This window comes from Manis javanica, chromosome 4, assembly GCF_040802235.1.
Source record: "Manis javanica isolate MJ-LG chromosome 4, MJ_LKY, whole genome shotgun sequence".
Taxonomy (NCBI): Eukaryota; Metazoa; Chordata; class Mammalia; order Pholidota; family Manidae; genus Manis; species Manis javanica.
Genome location: NC_133159.1, coordinates 75169047 through 75180118, shown reverse-complemented (window position 1 = coordinate 75180118; position 11072 = coordinate 75169047). Strand labels below are relative to the sequence as shown.

The 11072-nt window shown below is 39.0% G+C and overlaps 1 protein-coding gene across 3 annotated transcripts in view; it reads left to right on the top strand.

Annotated features, from left to right (window-relative positions):
- The first annotated feature begins 647 nt into the window (after positions 1-647).
- The window catches only part of LOC108389118 (guanylate-binding protein 3-like), a 36864-nt gene continuing 26439 nt past the window's right edge, over positions 648-11072 (top strand). Inside the window, exons 1-7 of one of the 3 annotated variants that reach the window (XR_012130230.1) lie at positions 648-919; positions 4055-4250; positions 5806-5933; positions 7735-7844; positions 8043-8242; positions 8877-9122; positions 9936-10216. Coding sequence is in view for 2 of the 3 variants with exons in the window: in XM_036996318.2 (XP_036852213.2) it covers positions 4061-4250; positions 5806-5933; positions 7735-7844; positions 8043-8242; positions 8877-9122; positions 9936-10216 (1155 nt within the window). In the remaining variant the exon portion in view is untranslated. The remainder of the gene's footprint in view (positions 920-4054; positions 4251-5805; positions 5934-7734; positions 7845-8042; positions 8243-8876; positions 9123-9935; positions 10217-11072) is intronic. The other 2 variants (XM_036996318.2, XM_036996317.2) reach the window with 2 other exon arrangements.

Sequence of the window (11072 nt, the reverse complement as noted above, 5' to 3'; positions counted from 1 at the left end):
CACATGTTGGTACTTAGTTTTACCACTGTTACTGTCAAAGAGCCAATTTCACACAAATGCAATGTTGAACATGGAATTGAAACAATGATTTCTTTTCAATACACCCAGACATTCTGAAAAGATTTGTAACACTTGTCAGCTTTTTAAAATGTGATGTTAGTGATGACTTCTTTACTCATTTAAAACAAAAATTCACTGTTTCTATTTTTCTATTCATATTTTTATATTCAAATTCATATTGTTCTATTTTATTTAAAGCGAACCCCAACGCTGCATGCTCCTAGAAGACGCAGAACCAAAAACAAAACAGGAATTAGAACAAAACGTGTTTAATATTAAAGGAAGCATATATATATATACATATGTATGTATGTATGTATGTATGTATGTATGTATGTATACATACATACACCATGTATATATTTTGCTATTTTTGTTATGAAATAATACTTTTGCTACTGGCAAGAGTATTAGCTTTGAAAAGCGGGTAGAAAAGAAACGATCGAATAAATAATCACAAAAATAAACAAACAAAACCGAAACCTCTCCCCCGCCCAGCATCCCGGAGGGCAGGCGGTCGGGACGTCCGGGGGTCGGAGGCCAAGGACCGCGTCTGCTGTGCGGTCGGGGCCCGCCGGGGTGTCTCGGCTCGGGGCAGCGGAGGGGCGCGCCTGGCCGCACGACCTCGGGCCCCCAGCCTCGCTGAAAAGTGTGAATCTAACAGCTAAAGAAAGCCTGAAAAGAAGGGCGTCTCTTTCCCCTTTCGATTCTCACCCCCACCCCTGACTAACGACGGCGACATATCCGGTCGGCCGTAGCCCACGGAGAACGGGCTTCCGGAGCCGCAGACGCGGAGCTGCGCGCGACAGCCGAGCGAGGCCGCCGAGGACTTGTCCCCTGGCTGCAGCGCCCGCGCCACGTAAGTTCGCTCCAACGCTTGCTCTTCCACACATTTCCGTTAACTGACCGACACCAGATTCCCTGCGCACCCACCCCGGCAGTTGCGGAGCGAGCAGGAGGACCGCGCGGAGCCCGACGTGCGAGGCCCGCGGGCGTTTTGCTCCGGGCGGCCCCGCGCCTCCGTGGGGACCCGGGCGGCTGCGAGGCGAACCCGGGCGTCGTGTCCCCGGGACGCGCTGCCCCTCCCTGGGAACGGGGACTTTAGTCATTTCTGACATTGAGGAACCAAAGCACGACCCCTCTCAGAGGCCCTGGGTGGGGTCGCTTCCTCCCACCGCCTCTTCCCTGCATGAGAGAGTTCTGACGGACTGCCCCCTCTCGGGCAAGGGAGAAACAGAAAAGATGTTGTTTACCTTAAAATTTAAATCCTGAAAGGTTGTCTCTTCCTTATTTTTGTACTATGCACATTTAATAATCTCATAGATGCAACAAAGATAATTCAGTTGTATTCTCACTCATCGGCAGTTAAAAATCCTGAGGTTTAAATGTGTTTCTCGTGCACTCTTTATAAATGTGTGTTCCATGCACAGCCTATTGCAGAATATTCTGGGCTAGTTGTCAAAAATATGGGTTTGGTGGTATTCTTAACCATCACTCCAGATAATTCTTATGGACAGTAACTTTTGGAAACCATTGACCATCTAACTAAATCCAACTGAGCTATCTCATTCTACTTGTTTAATTTGGACTTAAAGGCATCTTGGCTTGGATACCTCAGTCCTTCTTTGCAGTTAAAAGAACAAACGACTTTGTAATCTCATCTGTTCCTCCCCAAAGCTCTTAAAAATATTAAATCTAAGAACTTTACAATTTCCCCTATGGTACAGCTGCTTTATATATACATATAATATATGCATTATATATACACACTATATATAGTATATATACACATATATACTTTTAAAATTATATGTATACAATCATATATATATATGTATGTATGTATGTATGTGTGTATGTATAATTGATTTTGCTCATTACATATCTTTCCCTAGTAGAGTAGAGCTCCATGAGGCAGGGATTTTGTATCCATTTTGTTCACTGGTGTGTACTGAGCACCCAGAACAATGCCCAATACCCAGCACATGGTAGATACACAGTATATTTGTTAAATTAATGGACATTGAGAAACCTAAGAATGTATTTGGTCCTTCTCTTAGGTGAGCTCTCCATTAATTTGGTACTGTTGATCACTTCCTCCTTCTCGATACACACTTGACCTAGCCTTCTGAGGCACATATTCTCCTGAAACTTGTATTATTTTGTATTTTGTGCATCCTCTGTGCAAGATGGTGTAAAGACATCCTTGCTGTTTTGATGCATATACTCTAGCCTCGTATACCTAACTTTCCAGGAGGACCTTTCTACTGAGCTGCACATCAGTTCAGCCTAGCAAATGTTTATTTTGTGTCCAGTATATGCTGAGAATTGTGGAGCCCCTGCCTCCATTGAAATTACTGTCAAGAGATACAAATGAGCATGATAAAGTGTGGGTTGAATGCTTATCAGCAGAAGATACTTACATTCAGGTGTACACAATACTATTTCAGTGGCTATGAATATCCTGAAACATGTCCCCCAAAAATTGAATATCCACTGCAAACATACTTCTATTTCTGTTTTTCTTTTTGACATTTACTTAGCTATCCAAGCTAAAATCCTAGGAGTCCTTTTAGATGCCTCCCTCTCATTTTAATTTTTCAGTTAATTGCCCATGCTGTTTCTTCTCATTTTTAACTCTCTCTTGTCACCATATTTACTAACTAGCATCTTTTAACCAATTCTTCTTTCAGTCTATATTAGATCACCCTTCTTTTCACTTGGACACCCTACTGTGCATATGTCTGTCAAGGCATTTCTCCACTTACGCTGCAGTCAATGAAGTACTGCCTATCTTCTCCAATTACTGTAAGCCCTAGAGGTATAACTGGAATCTGAGCTGAAGTGATGTATGCATAATCACTCATTTAGGAGATGTCCTTAAAGGAGGATGACCTAGCTTCTCGCCTTTCTTCTCCAACTGGGTGGGAGGTACATGTGATGGTGAGCCATCTTGGACCTTGAGGTGGCATTGTTAAAGGATGGGGAAGCAGGAAATACAAGAAATCAGTGCCCCTGGTGACTTTGTGAAGTAGAATATTTACCTTTGTATGCTTTTTGTACACTTGAGAGAAAGAGTAATAGACTTCTGGCTTTTTAAGTCACAGTTTTCTAGGGTTTTCTGTTACTCATAGATAAACCAAATCCTAGCTGATAAGGATTCTAAGGCATTTTGAAGGTTGGGACTCTATCTTAACTCATTTTAATATTCCTCAGCGTTGAGCATAAATCTCATCAAATATATACTGAATTTTTAAAAAATGAAGGTAATAAATTAGACTGGATGTCAAAGTTGTGCCTTTTACAAAATGAAGATGAACTCAAGTCTCCTATCAGACACACACCCTGTAAATAGATGAGTCTGTCTGGAAACATATTGGTGGTTTGATCTCCATGCAGGAATAACAGCATCCATTCAGATTGCACTATGTATCATAATGACTTCGTATGTCACTAGTTAATAATGAATGCTTGCAGTTTCTCTACCAAGAAACATTTTTTAAATACATATTTGAGGTATTTGACAGGTAAGTTTTTGTAGTAGGTAGTATAATAAGACAGATCGTATTCGTCTCCTGCTTCAGCCACTCACCAATCTTTCAGCTTACATATGTACTACCATTGCTTCATCTAGTAAGAAAAGATAAAATTCTTTAACTTTCAGTGTTTTTTAAGGAAAAAAAGATAATATAAATAAAACATTTTTGCTAGGGATTTTCATGCAGAGGGATTCATTAAGTAGAACATTATTTTTAGGGAACTAGTAATACCTATGTGTCACCAGCGATACCACCAGAGATTCTGGGTGTGATGGAGGAAGAGGCCTGTGGTCTGCCAGTGCTTGGCTGTCTACTTTCCCCTTGGAACTACACAAAAAGTAGGAGATGGACATACATGTTCCACAAACAGGGAGCTGACATGCACATTCTTTGAATGACCATTTGAGATGACTTTGAGATCTTGTGTTCTGCTGAAGAACTCTTCTGGGTTACAGGTCACCATGGCATCTGGACCCACCATGACAGCACCCATTTGTCTAGTGGAAAACCAGAAAGAGCAGCTGACTGTGAACCAGAAAGCATTACAGATTCTTGAAAAGATATCTCAGCCTGTCGTGGTGGTGGCCATTGCAGGGCTGTATCGGACAGGAAAGTCCTACCTGATGAACCGTCTGGCGGGACAGAACCATGGTGAGTGTTGCTTGGAGCAGGGACCACTTGCTGGAGAAGAGTGAGAACTGCAGGCTGATCGCACCTTCTCTGAGGTCATCTTAAGGAAGAGCCTGACTCCTCCCACTAAAGAAAACTCATAATATTTACCACCTAATTTATAACCTCAATCCCCTCTATTCATAAAACCTCACTGTTTTCTCTAACCATTCTCCATGCCCTCTCAAATTTCTGCTGTGCTGATCATCTGGATTCCACCCACATTCTCCTGCTCAGGTGCTCAGCTTCTGTTACTATTTCCTTCCTTTCTCCTGTATCACTTTTCCAAAATTGTAATGTCATTCCAAAAGCTTCAAATGTAGTTTGATATGTCCTGCTTTTAAAACTAAAATAGAAGAAGGAAGGGAAAAACCCTTTTTATCCCATATCTCAATGGAGCTACCATTTTATCTTTCTGATCCATTTCATAGCAAAATTATCGTAAGTTATATCCCCTTCTTACTCTTTTTTTGCCTCTTCAAATTTGTGAACTATAACACATACAGAAGAGTACCTAAAACACAGTGTCCAATAAAATAAAGTGAATACCTGTGTAATATTACCTTGAGTTAAGAAATAAAAAATTGCCAACACCCAATAGCCCTTACATTAGTGGCTTTTCATCATTTTCAACACCGTCTAACACTTTGATTAGTGTTCATCTATTTTGATTTTGTGGTACTTACTTCCTTGCTTTTTAAAAATGGCTTTACAGTCTATGCATTTCCAGAGCACTTTATTTTGGCCTGCTTTTAAAGTTTATATAAATGAAATGAAATTGTATGTATTCTTTGATATCCTACTTCTTTTTTGCTCAACAAGAAATTTATAAGATTAATCCAGTGTTTAGTGTGTAGCTATAATTTCATTATTTCATTGCATTATAATATGCTGTCATATGAAGATACCATAATTTATTTATCCATTTATTATTGAACATTTATATTATTTCCATTTTTACCATTTATGAACAAGGTTGTCAAAGATACTGTTGTAATTCTGTCCTGTTGCTCGTGTATACAAACTTCACTTATATAATATATCCCAGAATGGAATTTCCATGTCACAGAGTATGTGTTTCTTAAAGATTTCCAGATAATATCAAATGGCTTTTTCAACTTTATATTCAGTTTACATGTTTATTAGCAGTAAATAGGAATTGCCACATTCTTAGAAATATTTTTAACTTTTACTGTTGTGATGACTTATTATATGTCGTGTGCCTCACTCTAAATAAGGTTGAGCACCCTTTCTCATATTACTTGCCACTTGTATATCCCATTTTTTTAAATGTCTGTTCAAGTCCTTTTTTGTTTTTAATCAGCTGTCTTGTTTAGTCCTTACTGAATTGCAGGAGAATCCGCCTATGGTCCCATTAGTCCTTAGTCATTTCTCTCTATGCAGACCATGCAGCCATTTTTTTGTTTTCTGCTGTATTACCTCCCCTCTGATTCAGCACCACTAGGGGTTGAACCTCAGTCCACTAAACTCTAAGGATCCCCATGTATTCTTATTGCTTTCTCTTCTTTTCCTGTAGGCTTCCAGCTGGGCTCTACAGTGAGGTGCGAAACCAGGGGCATCTGGATGTGGTGTGTATCCCACCCCATGAAGCCGAACCACACCCTAGTTCTTCTGGATACAGAAGGTCTCGGTGATATGGAGAAGGTAAGCCAGACATACTTGCCTTTGGCTTATATTTATACTTGTCTTTTGATTTGCTACATCAACTCAAATTCTGTTACCTATTCTTTCAAACTATAAATCCAATTATAAATATGAGGTTAAGTTATTTTTCCATGAACTTTCTTCCTTGGTAAGCTCAAATATTTTGGTATATTAGTGCAAGATCTTATTTTTAATACTTACATAAATATACAATTCAGTAAATACTTACTGAACAGCTGAATCCTGGGCTCTGTACTTAGAATTACAGTACTGCAGTAAACAGGGCAAATGCCTAGAGCCTGCTGTAGGAGACAAGAACCTGGTATAATCAGTACAGGGTGCCATGCACAGATGTAGGCAACAAATCCAGTCATGTGGCTTAGAGAAAGCTTTCTGGAAGAAATAATATCTGAACTGTAACCTGTGATGTTGATAGGAGTTACCATTAAAGTATATAGGAAGAATGGAATTAAAGTAGAAGCTGTCAAATAGAATTTCAGTGAAATATTTTATTTAAATACTCTTCAGAAAAAGCTTCAGCTGCACCAGGAACATTCACAAAGGTTTTAGCTCAAGTGTCTGGTTTTGGTGATTACTTCTTCTCTGACTTCTATAAAAGAATGACCTGGACATACTGAAAATAGTATTAAGTGCAAAAAATCATTTCTCCTCCTTATTTTATGTTATTTTCAGTCTGTGTTCAAAGTAGCCACAGTAGGCATTTATATGGCTTCCATAACTGTAGAGGGACAAAAGGAGTTAGAGATTCTGTGCTCAGTTTTAAAGTTCTCTACAGTAACTTCAGTATAAAACCCAAATTATACTCTTGATGTTGAAATAGTTTGTTGTTTGGTCCAAGTCCTGCTTTAAAAAAACAAAGTGGGATACTTCTAGGGATAATAAAATAAGGACTTGAGAAAATGTTTTTTCCCCCAGAATTATGAAAAAGTTTTCCAGTCTTCCAGATCAAGTCTGGTAAGCATAGAATCCAGATGCTGTGCTTGTACAAGGGAACAAAATATGCCATATTATATTATAAACTGCTGATGGCAGCAAAACTACTTGTTAATTTTAGAATTATAGAGTGATTTGAGAGTGTCTAATTCTATTTTATGGCCTACAGAGACCTTCAGGTCTTACCCTGAATCTTGTTTCCAGCTTCATTTTCCACATTGGAAACAGAAATAACTTATCCTTCTACCTGGATGATCTACATGTTCACATTCTGTCAATTCTTTAAAATACACCAGTTTTTACTTTATTGCCATCGTAAGACCAGTTGGACGTAGTCACTTCTTGCTCTGAAGTTGTGCAATACTTGTTCCCGTGCAAGAAATTATAATCTTGGTTGCATTTACATGTGACATGTTTATCTCCTTCATAAAGTCATCTAAAGGGCAGGGACTATCATGGATGTGCAACTAAGTGCAGTGTCTGGCATGTTGCGGGTGCCCAGAGAATAGTTATTGAAGTTTCTAAATAACATTTTTGTCACAAATACAGATGTCATAAAAAATTTGCTAAAGGAATAATTGCTCACTTATTACTATGCACCTACTATGTTCTAGACACTGTATTAAACATTTTTGTACACATTGACTGTTGTTCATTTTTAATAGCTGTGAAACTGAAGCCTTGATAGAGGACTATGTTAATAGTGAAAATGAGATTGAATTTATGATATCTTAAAAACCTGCCTTCTTTGCCCTACTATTCGGCAATACATAGTCACAATATAGTAAATGAACAACAGAATGAATGCAGAGTGGCCTTCTAAGTCCCTGTCTGATGTGCTTTCTAGGGTGATCCTAAGAATGACTCGTGGATCTTTGCTCTAACTGTGCTTCTGAGCAGCATCTTGATCTACAACAGCATGGGCACCATCAACCACCTGGCCCTTGAGCAATTGCAGTATCCTTCCAGGAACTGAACCACTGAGTTTTACTGAGTACATGGGAGTGGCAACTGAGGCCATCACCTTTCCTGTGTCTCAGTTGTCATGGTTGGGGAGCAGTGAGACACAGGACAAAATTCATGCTTATACAGTTTATTTCTATGTGATATCTGAAATTGTGGTGTAAAATATTTCTTCCTTAGCTAAGTTCCCAGCTTTATTACTGAACTCGCTGAATTAATCAGGATAAAGTCCTCCTCAAGTTCTGATGGCACTCTGGAAGACTCTGTAGAGTTTGTGAGTTTCTTTCCAGACTTCATTTGGACTCTAAGGGATTTCATGCTGGAGATGAAAATAAATGACTCCCCTATTACTGAAGATGAGTACCTAGAGGATGCCTTGAAGCTGATTCCAGGTATCAGAGCATGGATTGGGTGTGGAAAGTTATTTGGTGGGTGGGATCAACTGTGCCTCGTCATTCAGAATTTGACATGTATGTTTAATTGAGTTTAGATTTAGGCCCTTGCTAGAGGTGATTGGTTTTTGTGGGGTTATTATTACTTTAAAACCTCCAGCAATTGGAGTTCAAGCTCACCAAGGAAACTAGTGCCTAGTATTAGAAGAGATGATTTTAGACTAATTAGTACCATGAAAAAAATTTTCCAGATAGCAATCAATGCTGGAACTTCCTGATGTCTACATACTTTTGTACCCTGTTAAGTGCTCTTCCTGTTCTTCATTGAAAAAAAAAAATAGCTTAACAGATTGGAAGTTGCTAAACAAAATTACAGTGAAATCAAATTATCTTGTTTTTAAAATGTAAAACAGTAACAATAGTAATGTAGTAATAGTAAAACAGTAAATATATTTTATTAGTGCCTGTAGAGTTACATCAATCACAGAAAGGATATTTATACCCTAAAAGGTCTAAAGATATGTTGACATATCTTTCCAGTAAGATTGTCAATCCTTCATGTTATCTTTCTTATAACATCATACCTTGTCTGAAGGCTGGCCATTGAAGGATTGCTCTTTTTCTACTTCTGCAGGCACGAATCAACAAATCCACAACTCCAACATGCCTAGAGAGTGTATCAGGCTGTTCTTTCCAAAACGGAAGTGTTTTGTCTTTGACCGGCCAACAAATGACAAATACATGTTATTCCATATTGATAATGTGCCAGAAGAGCATCTGGATAGTAATTTCCGGATGCAATCAAAAAATTTTTGTTCCTATATCTTTGCCCATGGAAGGCCCAAGACTCTGAGAGAGGGAATCATTGTCACCGGGAACCGTGAGTCACCTTTGTCCCAAAGCTTATCTCTATGTCAGTGTGTGTAGTAGAGCTCTGATTATATTCTGGGTTTATTAATAATTTTGTTTACATCATATGTGAATGTAGAGAAGCAAATGTTCATGCCACAAAAAGACAAACATGTTTATTAATTAAAGTCTGCCTGGGTGAGAGTTTGCTGAAACCTAATATATCTTAAGTACTGAATCCACTAATTATAAAGAGAAAATGGAGTTAAAGTTAAATGTGTATTGAGAAATCCTATGAGATAAAGGATTTAGAAGATACTTTGTGAGTTGATTCCAGTCCAGAAATAAAAAGTAGATTATGGGTCTGCAAGCTCATTGAGAGTAAATTTAATATTAGGTTCAGGGACAGTGGTCATACGGTGTCTTGTGCAGAGATGGGTCCGTGCTTGGTTTAATGTTCTGTCACTGTCTTAAAATTCTTGATTTTTTTTTACAAGAGGACCCACATTTTCATTTGTAATCGTGCCCCACAAATACGTAGTTGGATTCATTTATTACATTTACTTTGCCTGTCTGATCTACTCCTGTTTTCTTCTTGAATTTGAACGTATTTTTCCAGGAAACTCCTACTCATATTGGTGGGAATCAGTAATTTAAATTTTAATTTATGAGCTAGAGAATCATAAAGAATGAAGAAGAAAATATTAGAATGATGTAGTCGGATAAAAAAAAAATAAGTTTTTCCCAAATTGGTTTTTAGTAATTTTCAGAACGTTGGCCCCTAAATCCTATAAAACAATGAGTTGTAACTTGATATTTATCAACAAATACCTGGCTCATTCAGGACTGGGGACTCTGGTGGTGACCTACGTGAATGCCATCAGGAGGGGAATGGTTCCTTGTTTGGAGAATGCAGTGATAACTTTGGCCCAGAGTGAGAACTCAGCGGCTGTGCAGAAGGCAGCCAACCACTACAGTGAGCAGATGGCCCAGCGAGTGAGCCTCCCCACAGATACGCTCCAGGAGCTGCTGGACGTGCACACGGCCTGTGAGCAGGAAGCTGTTGCAATCTTCATGGAGCATTCTTTCAAAGATGACAAACGGGAGTTCCAGCAGAAACTCATGGTAACTGTCTTGGCAGTTGTCACTCCTGATTCCCGCCTTTCTGGAATGATGCTTAGAGTCTCTCTTTTTGATCCTCTCCTTGCCGTGATAGAAGGAGTATGGATTGTTGTGAGTGACAGGGCTCTACAGGGCTACTGTTCATGCTTTTACTATAACATGGGTATTTTATTATATTGCTGTATTAAAAATTACCATGAATTTAACAGTTTAAAACAATGAATATGAATAAGCTCACCAATCTGTAGGTCAGAAGTTCAGCCCAGGGTGGCCATGTGCTCTGCTTATGATATTGCAAAGCTAAAAACAAGGTATTAGCCTGGTTGAGTTCTCATCTCCAGACCTCTGAGGAGCCTCCACTTCATTAGGGTTGTTGACGGTGCCCAGTCCCTTGGATTGTATTTACAAGTTCAAGAAAAAAAATTATGTTCTTTTATCTTCACACACTTGAATCCTCAGTAGAAGAATTCATGAAGAGTTCCAAACACTGTTCAGAGTACATTTCAGTCATTATTGAGTAGTTGATTTTCTTTGTATACATTTCCACAACAACTCAAGTTCTCTGAGGAAACTACATCTAGCCACAATTCAGCTTTCTTTGGCTCGTGCTGTCAGTTGGGTCAGTGGTACTCGTATTACAGCAGAAGGAAGCTTGAAGTTCAGTTTACAGATGGTGAGCCTGAGTCTACGACAATTAAGGGACTGTGTATAAGTCACACCGAGAACTGGTTGGAACTGGAACTAAAGCAAGTCTCCCGACGCCTGGTTCCTTCCATGTTCCAGTCCACTCGAGCAATCAGACTGTCCCTTCCAATATGATCAAAGTGGGACCTTTCCCTCTAACAAAACTTCTTTCTGT